Source organism: Canis aureus, chromosome 18, assembly GCF_053574225.1.
Source record: "Canis aureus isolate CA01 chromosome 18, VMU_Caureus_v.1.0, whole genome shotgun sequence".
NCBI lineage: Eukaryota > Metazoa > Chordata > Mammalia > Carnivora > Canidae > Canis > Canis aureus.
In genome coordinates, this window is record NC_135628.1 from 39,629,455 (window position 1) to 39,655,675 (window position 26,221).

Here is a 26,221-nt window from a genome sequence, read left to right on the forward strand (position 1 = left end):
TGGCCCAGGAAACTCCCAGGAAGGAAGTAGTACAATAATTTTAAACTTTCCTTCATTCGACAGATATTTATCAAACACATTTCATTCTCTGCCTGCCACCAGTCTGGGAACTAGAGGATGGTATAGTGAGAACCACAGGAAAAAATCCTTTCCCTCTAGTTGTAGCAATTAAGATGCACGTCATCTTGCAAGAGTAGACAGGTCAGTTGGCAAGGACTCCTGCCGCAAGGATGACAAGAACTGTCAGCCCATCCTGTCATTCCTCCATGGAATTTGGGAGCAGCCTCAGAGGGGAGCCATTCGTTGCCAACTGATCAGAACCGGTGTTGCGGTTGGACTTACTTGCCCGCTGTTCCCTGATGATCGTATGATAGTTAACATGTAGTAAACATGACATCCTAAAGCCAGGGGAGGAAAGAATGATTTCATTTGTGCTCCTGGGACAACCAAGAGATTAAGTGGGAAAAATTAAAGTTGGAAGATCCTTACCTCAAACCACATAAAAAACTGATGTACTGATGTATTGAAACTTAAAACAACTTAAAAGCCAAGAGAGGGCAGCCCCTGTGGCTTAGCGGTTTAGCGCTGCCTCAGCCCAGGGCGTGATCCTGGAGACCTGGGATCTAGTCCCATGTCAGGCTCCCTGCATGGATCCTGCTTCTCCCTCTGCCTGTGTCTCTGCCTTTCTTTATTTCTGTGTCTCTCACGAATAAATAAATAAAAAATCTTAAAAAAAAAAAAAAAAGCCGAGAGAAAATGTGGGTAAATATTAACATTGAGATGAGGAAGGCCTAACTTCTAGACTTAGAAGTAATGGAAGAAATTGCAAAGGAGGAAGAAAAAATACACTCAATTATCTACAAATATCAAACTAGGTAAATATTTGCAACAAATCTGATAGAGGGGGAAGAAGGCGCATTCACACACTGCTGATGGGAGTGTGAATTGGTACAATCTTTTCTGGAGAGAAGCATGATGAAGTATCAAGAACCTTCCAGTTCCTCTCCTTTGACTCAACAGTTTCTCTTCCAGGAGTCCAGCCTTTGAAGGTTGCCAGGAATTTGGACAATTGTTATATACAAGTCTCTGTTTACCTTAGCTTTATTTAAAAATATCCCAAACTAGAAGATAAACCTGAACCACCTACCTGTGGGAGAAGAATTAAACTGAGTTAATTAATTACTCTCTGCTACAAGCAAACATAGGTATAATTCTAAATCATAGGATCGCTATAATTAGCAACATACCCTTTGTGTTTCTTGTTTTGCCTCAGGAAAATCAAAATATAATTCTTTTATGTTTCCAAAAAGCCAATTCAGTGCTAACTGAAGAATAGTGGGATTCTTGGACCGTTTTTGAGCTTTTCTTTTGTACAATGCTAAAATATGTTAAACGAAAACTGATCATATAGAACATTTGTGAAGTGCTTTTTGTGTGTAGCATATGGTGCTTGATTATTTGTTTATTTCTAGCATCGACCTTAAGAAGCAGGTAATGTTATCCCTATTTTACAGGCGAGGAGCCAGAGGCTCAGAAAGCTATACTTTTATGTGAGGTCATATAGGTGGTTAGAGGTAGAAGCAGAGCTCAGTGCAGCCCAGGCCTGAGGGACTCCAGAGCTGGTTACTGTGTGTCTAAGCAAGAGTTTGTCCTGCATTGGAATTAAAATGTAGAGATAACAAGTGACCTTTAAAAATAATTTTAATGAGTGTCTGGGTGGCTCAGTCATTTAAGCATCTGCCTTCAGCTCAGGTCATGAACTCAGGGACCTGGGATTGAGCCCCACATTGGGCTCCTTGCTCAGCAGGAAGCCTGCTTCTCCCTCTCCCTCTGCCTGCTGCTCCCCTGCTTGTGCTCTCTCTGTCAAATAAATAAATCTTAAAAAAAAAAAAAAAAGAAAACAGTTTTAATGGCCCACAGTTTATAGTCTGTGGCTGTTGAGGAAATGGAGATGCTGTTGCTGCACTTCACCTCCCCATGCTCCCCACATCACTGTGCCCCCCACCCCCGTGTGGTTGCTGTTATCCATCTCACCTTGTTCTTCATGTAGCTCACAGTCTTCACCTGCCCACCCTCACATCACTTTTCTGTCCCCAGGATCAAGAGGTCCTCTCCTGCTGTATTAGGGTACTGTATGATCCCTTGGGCCCTGGGACTCCCTGGGACAGGAATGAACAGATTCCCACTTACAGAGGCTGGAATGTATCGCTAAAGGCAAGAGGAGTGCTGTGAAAAAGCATTGAGTGCTGCCTAATTCTCATTTGCCATTTCCCTCTAGGATGAAGAGAACACCAAGTAGAGCAGACTTTCATATCTTCTTCCATGAAATCCCCCAGGAAGCCATATAGTTAATAATTTGCTTTCTGGCTTAGTCTCTTGGTCTTCCTTTCTTGCATTATTGGTGCCCTTGAAACAGGAATGGGGACCAAAGAATTAGAATATAAAATCATGGACGGAAACAACCTATTTTTTTTTAAAGCTATATGCCCTTGCTAAAAACAGGATATAATTTGTCTTTTCAAATTTCCATAAACTAGGGCTTCTCAGTGTCAGTGCTATGACATTTAGGGCTGGATCACTCCAGGGGAGTTGGGGGTTGTCCTGACCTCTACCAACTGCATATTGGTAGCCTCCCTCCCCCTCAGGTTATGACAGTCAGATTTATCATCGGACACTGCCAGATGTCCCCACCATGGGGAAAAATAAAAACAAATGGAGGAAGAGCAGAGCTAGAGAAGCCCCTCCTACCCCTCCCCTCCATCCCCAGAAAGCAGGTAACATATAGAGAAGGTTGAGCCTCTTTAGTTATACTTGACTGTTAGAAAACGTTGATGTTTATAAGCTGAACAGTCAGGCTAAGCTGCCCCCAACTGAGAACCACTGGTATAAACATAAAACTTGGGAGACTTAACATATTTTTTTTTCCTATGAGGTCTTGGGAAGTAACTGTTCTTGAGAAGAGTATATTATCATATCTGATGTTTTATCCTTTGCCTATTTTCAGCTTTTTCACATATTGATCTGATTATATACTTTTGAGGGTAAAATATCTTTTCTTTTTTTTCTTTAAACAGTATGCAAGCATTGAAAAAAATGGTGAGTTTTTTATGTCTCCCAATGACTTCGTCACACGATATTTGAACATTTTTGGAGAAAGCCAGCCCAATCCAAAGACTGTGGAGCTTTTAAGCGGCGTAGTGGATCAGACCAAAGATGGGTATGTTTGTTTATAATTATCTCATTTAATTTTTTTGTTTGAAATAGCTTTCTGTTGCTTTAAAAATTAGGAAGTCACTGAACACATTCCCATCTCTTAACATATTCTCTATTAAAATTAATGCATTATTTTAGAAATGATGCCTTTAATATTTTCTTATCACAGTTGGGGATTTTATGTGTGTATTTTTTATTTATTTTTATTTTTTTTATTTTAGAGCACACTCGAGTGGTGGGAGGGGTAGAAGAAGGGGGAGAGAGAATCTCCAGCAGACTCTATGCTGAGCACAGAGCCCCACATGGGGCTTGAACTCACGACCCTGAGATCATCACCTGAGCTGAAATCAGTGATCAGACACTTACCCGACTGAGATACCCAGGTGCCCCTCTGTGTGTATTTTTGATAGTCAAGAATAGTTTCAGAGACTTACTGTAGTTGATGAATGGTGTCAGATCTACTAGAGTGTTTGTACATATACTGGTATTTTTCAAGGAAACTATAACAATTGTGAGTAAATGTAAAATATAGCTCTACAAACATAACTTTTCTTTGATCTTTCCCTCTACTCAAATAACTCTTGAAGTCTTCCATATGATTAAATAGTATGAATCTAACAGATAGAATAATAGGATGATTCCAAATCACTAAGAAAGGCATTATACCCAAGCTGGAAGAGACAGATTGATACTTTGCAAATTTCCCCTGCCAGTGTTGTCACATTTTAAAAATGAGCTTTTCTTAAGCTGTTTTAAGATCGCAGTTGGCTTTAGCATTAAGTGTGGCATTTGGATCCCAAACTCTTGCTAATACAAATACCAATGTCTCTTAATAACCAAGTGCAATGTCCAAAAGCTCATCTTCTCTGTATTAACTATAGTAGACCCCGCCTTCTATCCTTGCCACCTGTCAGCACCCCCTTCCATAGATTGAAGTTACCTGGTATTCCTGAATAGTGTTCTCTAGTGCTGGGCCCTCCCTGTTTGTCACCTGTCTGATTTTTCCCACATGCACTGGGTTGAGATACAACCAAAGTAAAATTGGTTGATGTATTGCAAATGCTTTCGGTTTTTACCAGCACTAACCTTTTCTTATTTACGCACCCGTGATCCCATCTTGCATGGAAGTAACCTCCCCAAAATGAAGGTCTTGCAGCTTGGAGGGAGAGGGATGGATATTAGCAGTGATGCGTAACATCCTGGAGGATTTCTGGACTCTGCCTTCTCTCTTTATTCCAGTTGAGGTTATTTGGGCTATTTCTATTTTCTAGTCCCACACCGACATAGCATTCTTTGCCTGGTGGGAAACTGTGTGTAATATACGAGCAGGCCATCATCCTCTCACAGGGCCTCTCCAGGATGGTGCATGAAGAGGCTGATGTATATTTCACACTAGTCCATTGAAGCAAAAGCCACATCGAACATAGATTTATTCTAGTGGATGTATTTTTTGGGGGGAAAATATGGTTGCTTTCACACGCCTTGTGTTCAGGATTCATAGGAAGTGACCAAGCTCACACGCAACAAGAATGATCTGATTCAGGTTTAAATTAATTTTTTTCTTACTTGATAGTTCAAAGATTCTTTAAATTACAGAAACTTGGAAAGAGTATAATGAACACCTCCATATACTCTGCACCTCGATTAATTGTTAGCACATTTGTCACCTTTGTCTTTACTTTTTACACATGCATACTTTCTACATACAGTTATATGCATATACATCATTTTCTTTTTTGAACCATTTAATTGTAAATTTTAGATGTCATGATAGTTTAGCATTTATCTTCTAAGAATGAGAACATTCTCTTACATAACTACCATACCATTATCTTCCTTAGGAGAATTAACAGTGATGTGAGGTATATACTAATTAACAGTGATGTGAGGTATATACTAATTTCCAGTCCATATTCCAATAAACTGGATCTTTCTTCCTGCCTCCAACCTCAAATGGCTCATTGCTGTTTTGCTTTCTTTTTTAAATCTAGGATCCAAAGTTCTTATAGTTAGTTGTTATATCTCTTTTAATCTAGAATAGACCCTTGCCTTCTAATTTTTTTTTTTTTTTTTTTTTTTCATGATATTGATGTTTAAAACCCAGGCCAGTTATTTTATTGAAGGTCCCATGTTCTGGACTCCTCTAATTGATTCTTCAGGCCTGGATTCATGTTAAAGGTTTGGTACTGGTTAGGAGAGCTTCTGTCCTACCTGTTGTACCTCCTCAGGAGGCATGTGGTCGCAGCATTGTTGATGGTAAATTTGATCACTTGGTTAAGGTGGTGTCCCTCAGATTGTATAGAAACCATTTTTGTTTATAATTAGTAAACAGATACTAGAGAGAATGTGCATATCCTGTCTCCTAGCAACTTTTCATCCACTAGTGTTAGCGCCTATGATGATCCTTTCTTGAGTCAGCTATTACATTGCGGTTTGAAAAGTGGTGATTTTTCTTTTTATTTTTTTAAAAGATTTTATTTATTTGAGAGAGAACATGAGTGGGGGTTGAGGGGCAGAGGGAGAGGGAGAAGCAGACTCCACTACTGAACAGGGAGCCAGTGCAGGGCTGGATCCCAGGACTCTGGGGTCATGACCTGAGCCAAAGGCAGATACTAGGCAACTGAGCCACCCAGGTGCCCTGAAAAGTGGTTATTTTGTAAAATTCTGTCATTTCTCCCATATTTATTATCTAGCATTCTTTGTTAAGGAAAAGCTTTCTTCCATCCACCCCATTTTCTCTCTCTCTTTATATCAGTATAAATTCATGGAAGTTTTTATTTTAAATTCAGTGCATTATAATCGATTATTGTTATTCTCATAGATGCTCCAGTTGTTCCAGTGTGGGCAGGGAGAGTCCCTTCAGCCTAGCTCCTATGCCCTATGCCTCTGAGTGCTCCCTGTTTTAGGCAAGTAAGATGTTCCAGGCTCACTGTGTATATTTCCTGCTTCTAACCTAGAAATCACTCTTTTCTTCAAGAAGCCCTGGTTCTTTTAGGTGGGAATAATGCTTAGAAACCGAGAGCTGGGCACTGGCTTATCATTACTAGGTTATTACTACTTCTCTGGCTTCTCAGTGGAAAGAATGGAAAAGTATACTTAAAAAAATCTAAAGTTCCTAATGACATTTTCGGTTTAAATTTAATATGACAGGATTTTTTTCTTATATTTTGATCTCTTTCTCTCTTTTGGTGAACATTTTGGTTCCTCATTAAATTAATATATTTATGGGTATTAAGTTATATAATTGTAATACCTTCCATTGTTTTTTCCCCCTAACCCCACCCCATTAACATTATATGCTTTTCCTATTTATTTTTACACATACTCTACAGAAACAGTAGCCTTTGATTCATTATAGTGACATGACATACATTGTACATACATAACGTAATATATATATATTTTTCAAAAGCTTATAACAAATCTGAAATGCTGGCTCTGCTTTCCTGGTTGTGCACATGAGCTAGCGTGTGCTGTCAGTGATCAAGCAGTTTGCCAAGAGGTGCCCAAGCCTAGCTGTCTCCAAAGACTGTGGCCTTTCCATTGTTTCAGATTGCCTTTTTTCTCCTAATCTTATCATCCTCTTTAACTTGACATTTTCTTTCAGATTTTGTATTATCTTAAATCTCAGTGTTTTACTGTGACAGAGAAAATCTTAGATGGCCTCAATCTGTTGCCCTATGACTTTTTTCCCCCTTCGGTTGCAAAGACTTGTTTCTAAACGGAAAATAACCACCCATAATCTTTTCATCTTCACATGATTATTTAGAATTTTTTCAGTGTCTCCCATGATTTATTAGCCTGCATCGATATTTTCCACAATCAGAATGTATTTTAATTGCAGTTCTTTTATAAGCTTTTAGACTTTATCAACCAATTCTTGTATTTCCATACATGGTTCATATTAACAGCGTTAAATAGTGTCATCATTTTCTATGAAATTATGTGCCATACTTTATGAAATCATGCCCTTATAGAGTTACTTCAGTTTTTCTTTTGTTTCCAGTTTTCTTTTTGTTTAATTAATTCTTTTGAAAGAATTTAGAGGCATTCTCCTTGATGCAAGGGTAGAAATATTTTAAGTCTCACCATATGTATTGTGGTAATTCTTTCCAAAAGCACAGAGCAACTTGTCCAAACTATTTAGGCTTTCTGAGCTACTAGCACTGGGCTGGTGTTTGAGCTGAGATGTGCCTAAGACCCAGGCCTATTCAGATGTTTGTGCACCATTTTCCCTAACCCTAACATGCAGCTCTTTGGTACTTCACAAATAAGCGTAACCATACATCTGTACTCAGTGTAAAACTGTGGATGCCTTCATTTCCTGTTCCTTTCCTTCTCTTTGGAAGCATAGCATTTATCAAGTTCACAAGTCACAGATCATCTTCCCAAATCAACTACTGTTCCTTGAAAAAATGACATGATGAAGCCATGTATTGGCCCATGGAAACACAACACATACACCAAACCAAGGGAAACCACTGGTGAGGGCTCCAGTTGCTGTCAAAGCTCTTTTTGAGCTTAATCACATTGCTTGGCTGGCCAGAGGAATTTTAGTGCATAATCTGATTAAAATTTGAAGAACTATTTGTAGATTGATAACTTTAGGATTTAAAAGTGGTGGCAGTTGTGCTGACCCAGATAACATGGTGAATTGAAATCTTCATTTCTTGGTAGATACTGGCTCACTAGTTGTGGTTTCTTAAGTGTATAGACCAGGTCCTACATATTTTCATCAATGTCTAGTCCAAAATCTGGCTTCTGTTTCACAGCAATTTGTTGACCAAATGTAGATAAATCTGCTAAGAAGTATTAACCACCACCCCCCTTAAGTTATGAGAGCCCAGGTGTGTTGAGGAATGGAAGTTCTAGTACAAATTCTAAGTTACTCACTGTAGTAGCTGAATAATGTCTACCTGAAGATAACAAGTCATAATCTCTAGAATTTGGAAATGTGACCTTATTAGGATAAAGTATCTTTGTAGATATGATTAAATCAGGGTTCTTGAAATGAGATTACCCTGACTCATCCATTCCTTAAATGCTCTGTCTCCTTATGAGAAGTAGGGAGAGATGTGACAAACTGTGGGGCCACCAGAGGCTGGAAGAGGCAAGGAGGGATCTTCCCCTAAAGAAATCTCCCTTTCGAGGGAGGGCAACCCTGTGCCACCTTGGTTCTGGACTTTTGGTCCCCAGAACTGTGATGGAGTGAATTTCTGTTGTGCTTAGTGACCAGTTTGTCATAGTTTGTTACAGTATAGTAGCTCCCAGAAACTCATACCCTACCATACCTATTTTTTCTGTGCTTTAGGAAGCCTGTAGTCACAACCAGCCTGATCCTGAATAGCCTAGTTTCCAGTAGTAACTTTTGGCCAGATCCTGACATTATCCAAGTAGAGACCCCTGCTGCAGGTTGTCTCTATGAGGGCACAGCCACTTCCTAAAGGCCTCACTTCTGTGTGGGGTTGGGCTGAACTCTAGGCATAAAAGTTAAACACCTGTGCACTGCATGAACTTACCTGAACGGGATTCTGTTTTTGTGGAGCACTCTCGATTCTAATACATGTTTCATTGGGTAGTGACTTGGTCAGACTTCCATTCTATGAGCTTTGTGCTCATTTTCTGAAATGCAGAGGCTGGCATGCAAGGAGCATGAAAAGTACAGGACACAGTGATGGGAAAGGCAGGCCGTTGCCAGACTGTAGGAACTTGTACTTCATATTAAGGATTGGAGATCTTTACTCTGAGAGACATGGAGAGCCATCAAAGGGTAATTTGAGTCTGGGGGGTAGGCACAGTTTGCCTATGTTATAACCTACTCAGTCTTTGATTTCACCTTTCCGTACCCCTCTTCTAAGTGCCTGTTGTGTTTAGATTTCCTCAAATTGCACTGTTTTAATAGATTTAATAATGGATTTAATCAATTTTTAAAGTTCTTGAGAGAGATGAGAAGAAACTTGAAATGCCTGGTCCTGGAAACTTTTCATTTGGTGGGACTCATAGGTAAGGAGGAGAGCTTGTTGCAGCATTTGAGGAGAAAGGAGAGGAGGAATGCCAGGAGGAGGGGAAGGAAGGAGGGTCTCTAAAAACTTATAGGGCCCAAACCCTTTTACCTTAGCTAAACAGTCAGAATTCCCTGCTTGATGTTGGATTTGTTTTCTATGATTTTTGATGTGTGTTTTATATTTGTCGTCATTATGTTTTGTTTAAAATGGGAATGAAGCTTTCTTTGTATATCCAGCAATAATTTTTATACATTATTCACACAGCTGTAACCAAGAGCAAGTAAAAATAAATGTTGTGTATGTCCTGTTAAGCTTTGCAAACATATTTCTGTTTGTTTATTATTAAGGAATATCTTGCTAGAGAGAGAGCTGGGTTCAAAAGCTGTTTTCCCTAGTACTTGAACAGCTTACTGGGAAGACGAAGTGGGGCATGAAAAAGTTGGAGGTATTGTGCCCAGGAGGCTCACTGCCTGGTACAGCCTGATCCTTGTCTGTGTGGGGTGGGCACTGGCTGGCTCTGCATATAATCAGTTTGCTGAGATCATATATGAATTTAACACGTGTGTTGTTTTCCATCTCAGGTGTAGAAGTTCTTTGCACTCCACACATGAACAGAAGTGGGTTCTTCTTTTGAAAAAAGGAATATCAGAGATCCTGATTTCTTAATGAGCAGACATATGCATTTTACCATCACAGCCTGCATTTTATTGTATTAAAATGATAGTTGTATAATCAACACATAATTCCTTTCTCTTCAGAGGACGGAATCAGTCCTGGGCATGTTCTTGTTTTTGAGGCATGAGGAATAAGGGTGTCAAAGAAGAAACAATAAAAAATAAAGTCTAAGGTTTTGAAATGTGTGGATGTAGAAGTCAGGTGTGTTCTCTGCCTTTCCCATGTTCACTCTTAATCTGAGGGGAAAAGAAAAGTATGGCCTTTAAATACTTCAGAAGGTGAAGGAGGATATAATAATGTTGTTGATGATAAAATCATTTTTATATACCTGTTTGCACTTTGTGAGGCTGTTGCGGTAAGATCCAGGCCTTGGCCACATGCTGAGAGTTAATGAGGTTTACAATTGGCAATGCTTAAAGAGTATTAGGGTAATGTATTTAAATATCAGCAGTTCACAGTCGAAAATGCTCATCATCTGTCAAATATAATCCAGAATCAATAAGAGGAGGTCTTTCAGTCTGTTAATGAGGAACGTTTTCTACATACTAGGGTGGACTTAGATTTCAGATAAACACCTGAAATTCATAAACTATAGAATTAAGCAAAAGGCATCTCTTTCATTAAAAAAAAAAAAAAAAAAAAACTTGGTAATAATCAACAGCAGTCACCTGAGAAGCTTAAATTTTCTTCTTAGTCATCAGACTCCCAAATTAATCTACCAAAACAAAAAGCCTCATTAGCAGCTCTCATTGAATCAGTGTTATTTTTTCTTTCTCTCAAGGTGTCTGATTAACCCCCTTTCTTTTTGCATTTCTCACTTTGTGTTAATATTTGATGTCTGAAATCATAGGGGGGTGCGTGCAATGTGGTGGCTAGACACTGTCTGCAAGGAGCAAATTAAAAAGAATTCTTAAAAAGGTTTGTATTATGTCGCTGGTATATTAGAAAACCTTTAGGAATGTCAGGTGCCTGGGTTTATTTTTCTTTTTAATTCGAGAAAGGGTTGATTAATGACTGGGTGTTGATTTCACTTCTCATTCATATGTAGGGACAGCCCTCCTCCTCTTCCCCCTTCTCCTACATACCAAATGCAGGCCCTCTTTTGGAGATTGTTGCTGTCATTGGAAGGTGAGAAATGGGGCCAGAACTGAAGGGGGAAGAGAGGTGAAAGGAGGGTTGTGGATGGATGGCAGTGTTAATGTAAGCCGATGGGAATGACTGTAGAGAGCAGAGCTCTGACATGTGGGAAAGGAAAGGAAATACTAGTGCATTGTCTCAGAAGGAGGTAGGTTCTTGTGAGAACTGGGTGAGTTCATCTAGAACAGCTGTTCTCAAAATGTGCCCCTCCCCCGTGCCCCTGGGAGTCTCTGAAAACGTTTTCAAGGAATCCATGATGGGTCAAACTTGTGGTGCTGCAGTTAAGGAGTACCATCGAGCCAACCGAGAAGAGTGAACAGTCGAGGTCTACGCCACAACACATTCACAGTGACAGTAGGGATAAGGATGTCAGGTCCACTTCAGAATGTCTCTGAAGAAGTAGAAAAAAATCACTGATTTTTGCTAAATCTCACCCTTGAGCATACATAATTTGAAAATTCTGGGTAACTAAATGGGAAATTGGTATATATAAAGAATTGCTGCTGGTGGTTATTGTCATGGCCGTCTGAGGAAAAACACTTGAGCAAAAAAAAAAAAAAGCACTTGAGCAACTGAATTGAGTTGCTAGCTGAACTAGTGATTTTTTCATAGAACACTTTTTATTTGAGAGAATTAAAATTTTCATATGATAGCTTCCCAATACTTAGACTTTTCTGATGTAACTAGTGGAGATATTAATGATTATGAGTTTTTAATATAGTGTAATGAAATGTGCCAACATTTGGAAGATAGGCATAACTTAGGGAAGGGTGTTTTCCAGTTGTCCAGTACAGGGTGCTTCAAAATCATGCATGGGTAAAAGATCTATTCACAGTGCAAAACAGACTGTGGATTTTAATGTAATAGAGTGAGATGCAGTTTCACATTCCATATTGTAACTAATCTCCGAGGAATGATCACTTGTTAGGATTTGGTGTTGTACCATAGAGTAGCCACAATTATCTGAAAAGGCTGTTAAAACGCTTCCTTTTCTGTGAATCTGCATGACACTGAAATTCTTTATATCCCTCCAACAAAACAACATATTACAGCAGATTGAATGCAGCTGTCTTCTATTACGTCAGACACTTAAGAGATTTGCAAAGATATAATTGCTTTTTTTCTTCCTACATTTTCATTAGAAAATAGTTTTCATACAGATATGCTATTTATATTGCCATGTAATAGTTTATTCACTTGTAAGTGAATTAATAAATACTTTAAAAGTTTATCTTTTAATTTCCAATACAGTAATTATACATATAACCCATGTAAATAAAAGCTCTTTGGAATCCTCAATATTTCATAACAATGTAAAAGAGGTCTTAAGACCAAAAAGTGTAAGAAACGCCAAGCTAGAAAAATGGAAGGGCAGATAGAGTATAGAACAGAGATACTGTGTAGATGTGGTGGTAGGATTTGGGGGGAAGTTTGCTTCTGGGAAATAGAGGAGAAGGAGGACGCAGGTTGAAGTATGCGCAGTTGGAGGAGAGAAAGTATATATACTACATAGTTACTTGAAAGTGGGAGTGTGAAAGGACCCCAGGCAGGACCTTGCTTGAGAGCCCACCTGAGGATTTGTGGTCATGAACTTCAGAGTGAGTTTCCAGAGTTCAGACACTTAGCTCCTGGTATGGAATAGAAAGGGACAAATGTAAGCAGGGTTAAAAGCTTGGCCATTGAAACTTTCAGAGTAGGAGTGGTGCCAGGGAAGTGAGGGGATTCAGGGGAGTGATTTTAATGATTGCCTGTAGATTGAATCTGGGTAAGGAGAGGACATTGGCCCGTAGGAGGCAGTGAGAGGGTGATAGGCTTATTGAATTGTATGTTTGAGTATGGTTGAAGATTGTTTAAGTCAGGGTATAAGAGGGAGGATGAACAGGAGGATTAGGAGATAGTGGCCCAAATGTGAGATGCAGGACATTGAGAATAAGGAGGTATTGCAGTTATTGGTAATAGCAGACACCTAGATCTGACCATGGCACGAGTGCCTGAGGAAGGGTAGAGAAATAATCACTGAGAGGAGTAGCTCAAGTGTTTGGGAGCTGTAGGTGTTTTGTTTTGTTTTGCTTAAGATTATAATTTATTAGAGAATGAATGGGGGGAGGGGCAGAAGGCAAGTGAGAGAATCCCAAGCAGTCTGCTGAGCACAGAACCCAATGTGGGGCTCCATCTCATGACCCTGAGATCATGACCTGAGCTGAAATCAAGAGTTGTTCTCTCAACCAGCTGAACCACGCAGGCACCCCGGGTCTAGGTGTTTGAAGGCTCAGTGTTGAAGTGTTAGTGCACAGAGCTAAAATATGGTTGGAGGGTGTGAAGCAGGGTCATTAGGTGATAGGAACCAGGAAGGTTGCTGCGTAATATAGTCAGGTGGTGTGAATATTTAAAGGGGTAGGGTAAGGAAGGGAGGGTTGGGAGATGGTCTGGAAGAGATGATGAGAAGGAAGGAGTATACCTGCCCTGCTTATAAGCCTGGTCCACCTAAGATGGCAGAGGAAAGCCCATCGGTACTTAAGAGGGGGGCTGCAGAGGAAACATTGCCCTCAAGGAAGAGCCAGGTATTGATTAGAGCAATAAGGCAAAGAGATATTTAGAGGAGTATTTGAAAGGGATCCATTTAGAGAGGGGATTGAGCAAGATTTGCTCATTATGTCTTGTAGAAGGCACAGTGGAAGGGTTCTTGAGAGGGCACAGAAAAGGGAACGTACAGAGCCCTGGTGATTAGATGTGGGTGATAGTGTGGGGGTAAACAGGGATTCTGGAGCTGCTGGTGAAGGTTGACATGCACAGAATAAAGGGCACAATAAGATTAGTCCTGAGACACTCCAGATTCTACATCCTGGGAGATAGCGATCTTGCAGAGTGGCAAGAATGCCTGGAGGGGAGCAATTTTATTACCTGAAAAACTTTCAAAGCAAAAATACTCTATGGGATTGGTGCTCTGCTGATAGCTTCTCCTAGATGGTTGGACCAAAGAATGTAGGAAGCAAATAATTACTGAGTACCTATATGGTTCCAGGTTTGTTGCTAACAGCTTCCATCCATTTTTTTACTTAATAGACATAACAAGTCTTTAAAACAGGTGCTTTTGCTCCCTACTTACAAAGGGAGGTATAAAATCAGAGTTTAAATAGTTTGCCCAGCAACATAGTAAGTTGCTGGAACTAGAATTTGGACCCAGTTCTTTTGGTCTTGTACCCAATCTATTCTTCCATGGGACCTTCTACACGTAGAGAAGGATATTGAAAATGGAGCTTTGCATGAGAACTCTGCCTGTGTCCTTGCTTTAAAGTTCTGATGCCCTTTGCAAGATTCTTAGCCCCCGAGACTCATTCTTTGGCTGCCATAAGGTGGACCTAAAACCTCTATGAGCACTAGGCCAACTATCATCCACACCCACAGACTGAGGAAAAACTGTCCTAACGTTCCTCTCATTCATTTTTTCTAACCCAGGGATAGTTTTTGGATCATTTTCCCCCTTTCACTATTCTTAGACTCAACCTTGAGGTCCCACTGCATACCATATTGTCAGAATTTTTATTTTTCTTTACCAAGCCAACTGGAAATATCAACACTTCCTTCCACAGTCTTCCCAGCATGTGGAGGTGCTCAGAAAATGAAAGAGCAAAACAAGTTTTCTCCCATTTTCATTGTTTGGTTGTCTAGTTTTGCTTTATTCTGTACTAGAGGTGTTTAAAACTCACATCTAAAATGGTAAAGGATGGGACGCCTAGGTGGCTCAGCGGTTGAGCGTCTGCCCTTCGGCTCAGGGCGTGATCCCACAATCCAGGATCGAGTCCTGCATCGGGGTCCTTGGGGAGCCTGCTTCTCCCTCTGCCTTTGTCTCTGCCTCTCTCTCTCTGAGTCTCTCATGAATAAATCTTTTAAAAAAAAATGGTAAAGGAAATGAAGGATAAGGTGAGCTCTGTTTCCTGGTTGCTCACAAATTTGTTTCTCTACCAATGACAGTGTCATATGCACGGGGTGTGGCAGTTACTGAAATTAAAACAGTCTTGCACTAAGCTGTGAGGGATTCCTAAAGTGAATTCTGAGGAGATTTGGTGCCTATTAACTTTCCCATTGATTATGGCATAATTGTTAATGCATGACTTTGACTAGTAAATAGAGTGAGATTTTCAGACTTTAATGAAGGTTTCTGAGGGTAAGGCTTTCATCACAATCTGATGGAAAGGTTTTGGGATTTTCAATCTAGAAGAGTAAGAGATGAAAGAAGGTAACTGTTGAACTTGCATAGAAATTATAAGGTAATTTAGTCTCTGTCATAAAGGATATATGGTATGGTAAAGTGGTCAGGTGTTACAGACCTGAAAGAATCTAATTCCTGAAAAAAATCTAGGTTAGTTTCAGATTAATTCATTCATTAACTAATATATATTGATATTAGCTATGTGCCAGGCACTGTTCTAAACAAAACAGTAAATAATATGCTCTTTTTTTTTTAATTTTTTAAAAAATTTATTTATGATAGTCACAGAGAGAGAGAGGCAGAGACACAGAGGGAGAAGCAGGCTCCATGCACCGGGAGCCCGATGTGGGATTTGATCCCGGGTCTCCAGGATTGCGCCCTGGGACAAAGGCAGGCGCCAAACTGCTGCGCCACCCAGGGATCCCACAACATGCTTTTATACAGCAAATAATGTAAAGCAATAGAGACAGGTAGTTGTATCTACTAAAGCACAGAAAGGAGGTGGTGAGTGGCTGTGCACTCTGGAGTGCCGTGGTGGTTGGGGTGTCAGGGAAGACCTCTGCAGAATGACATTTGAGCAGAGACCTCAGGAAGAGTGAACCATATGAGAATCTATGATTTGAGCTTTCTAGGTGGAGGGAATTACAGATGCAGATGAAATAGGAAAGTGCTTGATATGTTTGAGAAGTAGCAAGGAGACCTGAGACTGGCTAAGAGCAGGAAAGTGAAAAGCCAAAAAGGTATCCAGGGGCCAGATTGTGTAGCTCTTGTACAGTTTTCTTCCAAGTGTAGGAGAATTCGCTGAGGAGTTTTGAGCATGGCACAGATATGATGTAAATTCAGTTTTGAAAGGATCTCCTTAGCTGATTTGTAGAGAATAGAATGAAGTGGGCAAGAGTGGAAGAAGGCAGAAGATGACAGGATTAGAGTGTCATTGTGGAGACGATGACAGGTGGTTGAATTTTGAGTTTTTTTGCTACATTGGCTCTGAGATGGAAAAGAGCAAGCTAAACAACTAAGGGAATCCGGCTGGAGGAATAGATTTGGAAGCAAAAACAAGACTTCCTATAGGACATGTTAGTATCTATGTACCCATTACACATACAACTGGAGAGCTCAACTGTTAGATGTTTGTGTCTGGAGTCAGGAGAGAGTTTGGCTAGAAGTCAGCTAGATTTCCTTGATCTGAGCCAGTTTTCAGCATAAGGAGCTGGTGTAATAACTTCCGAGGTTTCATTGAATTGGTAGTGATTTTTTGTGGGAATGGGGGCCTTTATTATATTGAGTATTATGGACTCATACAATGCTTTTTAAGTTCATATTTGGCATGTTTTAATCAATTGTATTGATCTCATTTTGGCCAGTGGGGGGCCATTTATATTTTCTCCTTAGCGATCCATTAATATTTGATAGCTTACTTGCTTTCTGGCAACACAGGATGTTGTTTTATGTATTTCCCACTCCAGACCTGGAATCATCCTCTCTTTCATGGAATCTTTATTCTTTTTAATGGGCAGTTGTATTTAGAGACCACAGTCTAGGTATTAGCTGCTGCTTTTGGGTTCCCGTTGCTTTGAAGTCTTCCCAGTGGATAATGGGGAAGAAGTTTGCAATTCATACTGGGATTTCTAATGCAAAAGTTAAACAGTTGACAAGATTAAATTCAGAGTATTTTTATTTCTTTACTTTTTCTATCATCTCTTTACTCTTTCACTGAAAAACCTTGGTTACCAGCAACATTCATGTAATTACGTATTTGTACTACGTAGGGTATATTCAAAACAATAACATCAGTATTGCTGCTAACGGTTAGATATCGAGTGAAGTTTAAGATTTCTTTTCAGCTCTATTTGTGCTTAGAATGTATCCCACTAAATACTTGAAAGTGAAGACTGTGTTCTAAATTTATTTGAAACAATTCATTTCTCCGTGTGGTTTTGCCACCAACTTGATATATGGTTAGGTTCATTCGTTTCAGTTTGTTTTCAATTTTTAGGGATTGCTTTTTTTTCTCTTAGACTTAATTTAATTCTTGAATATGTAAAACATATGTTTCCCAAGTCCAAGCTGTATTAACAGAAGCAAGGTGTACTTAGAAATCTGATTTAACATGTCTAACTCCTTTACTCTGTCTCCTCTCTCCCCATAGAGGTCACTCTTCTTTCATTTAGTTCTTGGCTGCTGCTTCTACAGGGTGTTTCTTGCCCAACTTTGAGTAAATTGGTGTTCATTTTTCTGTCCCCATTCATACTCAAGAGGCAACTAGGTAAACTCCCTATATACTACATATGTACATATATATGACATGTTGAGAAATAGCAAGGAAACCTGAGACTGGCTGAGATATCTATCTATCTATCTATCTATCTATCTAATCTATCTATCTATCTATCTATCTATCTAGATAGGTATCTTCCTGTGGGAGACAATGGATATAGTACATGTATATATGCATGTGTGTAGGTTGAGGTTCTCCAGAGATACACAACCAGTAGGAGATAGATATATTGAGATAGAGGGAGGGAGAAGAGAGGGAGAGATTTTTTATAAAGAATTGGCCATGTGATTATGAAGTTGAGAAAGCAAGCTGGAGACCCAGGAAGGTCAGTGGTGTAGTTCATTCTCGGGCCAAAGACCTGAGAACCTGGAGAGCCAATGGTATGAATCCCAGTTTGAGGGCAAGAAAAGATAGATGTCCCAGCTCTGTCAGGCAGAGAGCAGATTCTTTCTTCCTCTACTTTTTGTTCTATTTAGCTCCTCAACAGGTTGGACAATGCCCACCCCATTGAGGAGGGCTTTGCTAAGGTCTGCCATTTAAAATCTCACCCAGAAGCACCCTCACAGACACACCTAGAAATAATGTTTAATCTGGACATGTTTAATAATGTTTAACCCCAAACCCTAATCAAGTTGACTCATTGAATTAACCATTACAACATATGTGTAGTATTAGTCCCTAGGATATACACTTGCTTTGGTCACTTAGCTGTATATCCTAAAGATCACTCTAAACATATAAAGAAATCTCTCTCATTCCTTTTTATGGCTACATAGTATAAGAAGATAATATTTTTAATCATTTCCCCAGTTTATTCTAATACCTGTTAAAGTTTGTGGGCCATTACTTTTTTTTTTTTTTTTTTTTTTTTTTTGGTGTGGGGGGCATTGCTTTTAAGGAGGCTTACATTATTTGGGTGATAAGGATATTTTCCCAGACCATCTATTAGGGCTCTTGTCAAGGAGAACTGGACATCCCATAATGAACTACATGAACTGTAATTACATTCAGGACACCCTTTTACTTCCCTCCATCTACTTCACACTTCCTGCATCTAGTGCTTCCAGGTGTTTTTCTCCCTTGTCTACTCCTACAGGAAAAGGGCTTCCATGTTCTAGATCTCAGTATTACTCATTCTTCTGGTAACTACTTCCCTCAGACAGAAAGGATTGTTCATTGTGTGCTGGAAGGAACATGGATAGTGGTTGAAAAAAAGCCACATTTACATCTTACTAAGTTTCTTAAAAGTTCTAGAACCTTAGCCAAGTACCCTAAATGTTCTGAGACACTTTTCTTATCTGATTAAATGGGATTATTCCTTGCTCTGTGCACAACTTCTGTGTTGTTGCCCAGTGAAATAGCATCTGTAGTTGGCTTTCCTTTCTCGCTCTTCTCATGGGTATGTTCCAGCATTCCTTCCCCCTCTTCTGCATATCACTTGCCACTCCTCCTCTCTCATTCCTGGCATCTTTTCTGGCAACACAGGTACCTTCCATTAGTTGTCCCAAATGAAGAAAATCTTCTCATAATTCCACTTTTTCCCCCCAGCTTCTGCTTCACTTCTTTCTGGAAAGCTCATCCAGAGCATTCCCTTCTGGCTCTCTACAGTTCACCCCTGCCTATTCATGCTTGAATGCGCTTCCCTCGGATTTTTTTCCAGTGTTCTGCTCTTGTTTAAGATTCTGAGAAGGAAACACTCTTCCTCCTGTGTGTATGTCTACTTTACTGGTAACCAAAGCAATTTTTCCCCCCACCAAGCAATTCTGTGAGACTAGCTGGGTGTCTTATAATTTAACCCCGTTCTGATATTGTCTACTTGGAAATAGCATCCAATCCCACAGGTTGAGGGCTCAGTCCCACAAGACCGCCTCCCTCTGCCTTCACCTCAGATGCCAGTCTCAAGGCTGGGTTGTTCCCTTTGCTTCTGACTGATCACCTGTCAATTGTAGGTTCTCATGACCCCTTCCTTGAGTTTGGTTAGATATAGTGGCTTACAGAACTCAGGAAAACAATTTCTTTACTCTTTACCAGATTTTTATAAAAGGATCTGATAAAAGCTGTAGATGACCATCCCAATGGAAGAGATGCATAGGCGCGATATGTGGAAAAGGGTGTGGAGCTTCCATGCCCTCTCCCAGAATTGCCACATGTTTATCAACCTGGAAGCTTCCTGAAGCTTCTTGGGATTTTTATTTTTTTAAGATTCTATTTATTTATTCATGAGAGACACAGAGAGATATTGAGAGGCACAGACACAGGCAGAGGGAGAAGCAGGCTCCATGCAGGGAGCCCGACGTGGGACTCCATCTCAGGTCTCCAAGATCATACCTTGGGCTGAAGGTGGCGCTAAACTGCTGAGCCATCCGGGCTGCCCCCTTCTTGGGATTTTTGTAGAGATTTCATCATGTAGGTGTGATCAATCATTAACTTCATTTGCAGCCCTTCTGCCCTCCCTGGAGAATGGGGGATGGGCTGAAAATTCCCAGCTTCTAATCATGTCTAAGTTTTTAGGGTGACCAGCTCCTCCAGGAACCCACCCACTGTCACCTTACTAGAACAAAGCCACAGCTGTCACCCAGGAAATTTCAAGGGGGCTAGAAGCTCTGTGCCAGGAACCAGGGGCAGGGATCTCTATAGTTTTTCTGTTATCTCACAGAACTGCATAGCAAAATCCAATGATAATATTAGTCCATAGGTTAATGTAGTTATATTCTCTTTGCTTTTAGAATGCTCATCACAGTCTCTTGCCTCCCTAATTGCTCTTCCTAATCTCTCATCCTCAGAACTCAGTCCTGGGAATTCTAATTTCTTCTAAATACTTCTTGGAGATCCCTTCTCATCTCAACACATGGTTCTAAATACTTCATAATTCCTACTTTTGTGTCTCTAGCCCTCTCTTCCTGGTTGAACTCCACAGAGTCCTGTCTATCCATCTGCTACTTGAAATCTCCATTTTCCTATGTAGCAGGCCTCTGGAAACTCAAGTGTCCTAAACTAGGTTCCTGATTCTTTTCTCCAAAAATGTCTTCCTTTCTTGTTTGCTATCTCAGAATGTTGCTCAGGTCCCAAACCATGGAGACATCCATACTTCCGCCTTTCCTCTTGCACTTTACACCTAATCTTTCATCAGATCTAGTTGGGTTTACCCTCAAAATATAGTAAAAGTCTTTCTGTCCAATTTCTTAGCACAGTGGCAGGAGCAACAGCTTCTCCTCAGGTTTCATGATACCAATATAGACAGTACAGAAAAGGAAGATGCCAGAAAGTTGACCAAGAGAGACATAGGCTTAGTAGAAGTCTGGAGCAAATCCACAACATGGGGGGAGGTTTAAAGGCAAACTCCAAGACACGCTCACCTACTTTGTCTTGTTTCCTAGAGGCACAGGGGACAAATTATAAGGATGTTTCCAACTCTTAAGTTCATAACTGCTGTGGTCCTCTCTGGAAGACTGGCAATTTGAGGTTCCCTGACCAGGGCATCTCTTGAGGGGAGGTGCTTAGTAAAAGACCCATCAGGTGGATTTCTAACGTAGAGCTCACGTAACCTGTACTAGAAAAGGTGGTGATGTACTGGCTGCTGGTGAAATGCATGAAAGGGAAAGCAGGGGAGCAGACATACATACCACTGTAGTTCTACTGTGTTTTTGTTTTTTCTTCAAGCTCATCTAAATGTAAATTTTCAAAAATAAAACTGTATTAAATAAGCACCAAAAGAAAGAGAAGATACTAAAACTCTCATTAACTCATTCTGTAGTGATTCAGTGCAACTGGTGATGGACATGTGGCCCTCAGTTGACTAGTTCTTTAGATTCGTTGCTGGCAAGTAATTGAACTCCCCATAAATGTGACCCTGCATTTTACATGATTGAGGTTTTTTTTTTTTTTTTTTTTTTAATTTCATTTGTAGCATTGTGGCAGAAAGTTACAGTATATCCAGAATGTGATATGCTGCTACTACTAGGGTAGTAGCAGCAAAGGAGGAAAAACAAGTCTTTCCTCCTTTATCTTGTCTTTCCTTCTTTGCTGCTACTACCCCAGTTTGAGGCAAGACCATCTCTCACCCAGATTGTTGTCATAGCCTCTTAAGATGTCTCCCTGCTTCTATTCTTGCTCCCCTTCAGTGTGCCCAGCACAGCAACTAGAGCGATCCTATTCATATCTAAGTTGAATCCTGTCACTCTCTGGCTCACAACCCATTTTGCCTCCCCATTTCACCCAGAGTAAAAAGCCGAAGTCCTTACTGCGGCCAGCCAGGCCTTACCGTGGCCACTTTTCTCCTTTACCCACTACTCCATCTGCTACTGTTCTTCCTCCTAAAGTGCTTTGTTCCAGCCCCTTTACTGATCATGGTGCACCTGCTCAGTCTTAACTCAGGGCCTTTGCACTTCCTCTTCCCCTAAGAAGCTCACTACTTCCTTTAGGTCTTGGCTCTGATGACATCTTCTTAGGGAGGCTTTCCTCTTCCACATGCTATTTTAAGTTGTACATCCAACCTTCCTTTTCCTTTTTACTTGTCCCTCATAGTGGTTATCTTGTAATATAAGGATTTTATTCATTGTTTTATTGCATTCCCCTCCACCTTCTCACACACACTTCTTGATATCCCTGAAGGCAGGGATTATTTGTTTTGTTCACTGCTGAATCTGCAGAGCCTAGAACTATATGGTCAGCACATAGTAGCATTCCATCAATATCTATGGAATGACTTTGAATGGATTGGACATATGAAGTGCCAGGGATGTGTGACATATTACCAGATAGATGATGAGGGGATGAAAGTCTCAGGCTCTCTTTTGGTTCCATATTGAAATTCAGCATGTTAAAATTCCCTGTTGTTGTTTTTCTCCCAAGGTCACTGACATTTTATGCAGTCTGTCTCAGTAACAGGTGCTGAAACTTTTAGCAAATCTTTTTTCTTCTCATGTCTCCACTTTCATCCTCTCTAAATAGACTGGTGCCACAATAGTCTGAGGTCATCTAGTTTTTGTAAAATTACTCTGAGAGATTCTTTGTATCAAGAAAACCACTCATAGGATTAGGTTTTTGATCTTTATGGACTCCTGCCCTTCCCCGTCAGCACCCTGCGAAGGCCTGGGTGTTCACTGAGTGCCATTCGCCATCGGCCCTCTGCCCTTTGTGTCTCTTGCCTGTGCAGCTCTGTCATCTGCCTTTCTCATCTCTGCTTGTCATCTGGTGAGTTAAGGCCTTCTGCAGAGTTAAATCAATGCAGTCATGTCCCATCTCTTGATATATTTTAGTTCACATTTTTCTTCTGTTTATTAACTTAAAATATAATTTTTCAGTTCACTAAGGCTGTTTCATTTCCATGGGTGAAAACCCTCTTTTAAAGTATCAGAGGATTGGCTGAATGAATAATTCATATTGAAACCCTTTTTCTATGCTTTTTACAATGTCCTGATCATTGCTTTCTTCTACAGGTTTTTTTTTTCCTTTTTTTTAAGTCAGGATGTAAAACAGTCACCAACTTACTGAAGGAAAAAGCATTAAAACGCTGATGTTGCTTTTCCACAATTAGCAATAATTATACCCAGAAAAAGCAAGAGTCTCAAAAGTCTTGTAGCCTAATTTGCTTTTGCAGAAATATAAAGTACTCCCAACAGTTTCTAATTTTGATTATTCTTTACAATTGCTATTCTGTGTTGTAATTGCCTGCTTTTAAAAAAGCTTGGTATTGTGAGGAGACCTTTAGAAATAGGACTTGCTAATGAATACAGAGGTAGTGTGGAAGAGGATGGGGGAACATGGTAGGCAGAAAATTTTTCTTACCTGCTTTTCAGCATTTATTTAGGTTCTTTCAGAGAATAAAATAAAATACAAACCCGTATATATCAGGCTTAAACAGTTATAATAAATTTTTTTGGTTATTGTGATGAGAATCTACATTTGTGGGTAGCCTGTGTTAGCAGATGAATTTATTGTATTTGGTTCGTGGTTATATTTGTGTAGCAAAATACAATTAAATATAAAAGTTTTCTTTTTTCTTTTTCAGATTCTTACCAGTTCTTAGATAAGTGACTTATGTTCATGTAGTAAAATTTTAATTAATCTTTATTTGGGGATAAGGACAAAAGTAGCATCCTGTTTATTTTGGATTTGGGGTACAATCCAGAAACACTACTTAATCAAACTATTGTAATCAGAAATCACTTTTCAATTCTCGTTAATAATGTTTCTTAAGTTATTAGGCTACTTTTTTGTTTTGCAATAATGGCAGTTTATGTAATTTAGTTTTTGTTTTAAATTTTTATTTGAAATCCTAGAGTGTCTCAGTCAGTAAGAACATGAATTCTCATAGAGGCATAAGGGATGTGACCAAATCTCTACTGATCCCAGTATGTCTTGAGAATGGTTGCTTAAAGATTTATTGGTGCTATCAATTTGTTTCTCATGATTTACCTAACTTCAGAGCAGAGTGTTTAAACCAAAATGGAATATACATTTAATATCAAATACAATTTTTTTTTTTTTTTTTTTTGCCAACCGCATCTCAGCCCCTGGACTGAACATGGTGATTGAGGTTTTAATTCAAACAGCTACATGGATATTTGTGGAACAATGGGAGGTGGAAGCATGGCGCCTGAAGCTAAGTCATTGTATTTTGTGTAGCCGTTTCTTATTGTGGATTAGAAAACAAATGTGGAAAAGAGAAAAAAGATTGAAGTTTATCATCATAGTTGTATCTGGGATCTCAGTCCCCCTAACCAAGAACTCATTTGTTCTTGGCACAGCTTTCTTTTTAGTTACTCTTAGATTGACTGGACAGCTTTGCTGCTGACTTCTGAACTTTGATCTGTTGTCCTCTCCAACCTGGTCACTCTTAGATCCTATCTGCCACCTCCCCTTTCCAGGATTTTGGAGCCTGCCTTCCTCCTGTACTGGGAAAGGTGAGAAAGTATATTGGAGATGGTACTGCAGTCTGATCATTTTCATTTTCTATGTGTCTTTTAAAGTTGACATTGAAAATTTGGAGGCCCTTTGTAATGCAGATAATAGAAGGCAAGTTGTCATTGCTTCTAGAAAGTTAAGATTTACTTGGAGTTACGTATGATGTGTCTCAGAACAATCAGAAGTCCACTGTTTGGGAATGGTAATCTGGTTGGGAAGGTGGGTGAGGAGGCCCTAAGTGTTGATTGAGACTGTGTTTGTAGAGCAAGCACATTGTTTTTCTTAGACATGGATGCTGGTTTGGGGTGGAATGAGATGGAGGGCTGATGGAGATTATTGGGGATGGTAGCTGCTCTTTATACAGGCATTGGCTCTAGAAAACTCTATATAAACCATATATTGTCATATTTAAACTATAGAACACATTAAATTTTTAATATTTAAAATATTTTAGATAATGCATGATATCTCCTGTACTTTCTATTTATTATTATGTGCCTTGATTTTTAAGCACCTTATCCTTGGAATTAATTTTGTTACTCAAGTGCCTTCTTCCTACCTTGTTATAAAAGAGTAAAAGCCTTTGATGGTCTGACATGTAAATGATGGAATTGTTTTACAACTTTGAATAAATTTAAAGTAAACTTTGAGTTAAAAAGCCCAATCCTCCTTTGCTTACATTGAATATTATTGGAAGTGTTACCCCTGAAACTTGGTCTGAATTCTCCTATGTTATCAGAAATTTCTGCAAATTCAATTTGGAATCAACATGTGGACACTTTTTTTTTTTCTTTTTCATGATCTTAAATACAGAAAATCATAATCTATTTTAAGCTTATAAATGATGGAGCACTTGTTTACATGGGTAAAATGACTCTATCTAAGTAGTGTATTGAAGTTCATGTTAATGTTTGCTATTTAATGACACCTAATGATATTCAATGAAGGGTTATGCTAAACCGAAGAGAAAATGTGTTACCCAGGCAACTGCCTCAGGCAGACTAGAGATGCAGGCATATGGCTCTATAGTACACATTATTTCAGCATCTTTAAGCATAAAGAACCATGCATGTAATTGACTGTGAAAAATTACTGCTCAGTTACTGTATTGTATGGTCATAATAGAAGTAAATGAATACGTCATTGTTGTTGGAACAAGTCTGTTGGGAATCACTTGTAGACTCTACTATTTAAGAAGCAAAAATACAATAAGAAGAAAATAGCTGGTTTAATTAACATGTAAAATTGGGTTAATTTGAATTCAGCTGGCACAGCAGATATTAATGTTGGCTTTTTTGTGTGTATGATATTCTGGCTTAAGCCTGTGTACTTTTATTTCTTCTTGCCCACAGCATGAATAATTTTATTTTTAAAAATATGATAAAGGCTATTTTAGTCTCTTAATTTTTGCTTTGCCAAGTGCTTATGTTATGATCACGCTGAAAAAGGTTTTTGTGTGTATCCATAATGTACGACTTATAACTGAGTGAAAGAAAAAAGTTAAAATACTTCTGAATAATTGATAATGTTCCCTGAAAAAGAATCAGTAACACTTGATTCCATAGATTTTTTTAAAAATTTAGTTGACTGCTTATTTTTAATTTTTTTTTTTAATAGAGTGGCTAACTGGCGATTGTCATTGGCAAATGCAAGAAAGTAGCACATTTGCTCCTGTCACTTTTTGTGCGACTGCGCTTAGGTGCTGATTTGTTTTCGAATATCACTAGAATCATCATTACATTGCTTCAGAGGTTCAGAAAAACACAATTGAAAGAGGCATTGTGTCCCAATTAAAAA

At 39.4% G+C, this 26,221-nt stretch overlaps 1 protein-coding gene and 1 long non-coding RNA gene across 4 annotated transcripts in view; one reads left to right on the forward strand and one right to left on the reverse strand.

Moving 5' to 3' along the window:
* SLC25A13 (solute carrier family 25 member 13) overlaps positions 1-26,221 on the forward strand; it is a 186,207-nt gene that overhangs the window by 35,509 nt on the left and 124,477 nt on the right. For 2 of the 3 annotated variants that reach the window (XM_077856830.1, XM_077856831.1), the window contains exon 3: positions 3,075-3,217. In XM_077856830.1, coding sequence (XP_077712956.1) covers positions 3,075-3,217 — 143 coding nt within the window. Of the gene's footprint in view, positions 1-3,074; positions 3,218-26,221 lie in introns of those variants that run through there. The other variant, XM_077856832.1, reaches the window with a different exon arrangement.
* Positions 1,720-5,543, reverse strand: LOC144288881 (uncharacterized). Its single transcript, XR_013356904.1, has 3 exons — positions 5,425-5,543; positions 2,191-2,406; positions 1,720-1,877 (listed from the first exon to the last, which is right to left on the reverse strand). It is a non-coding gene; the product is annotated as an uncharacterized LOC144288881 (long non-coding RNA).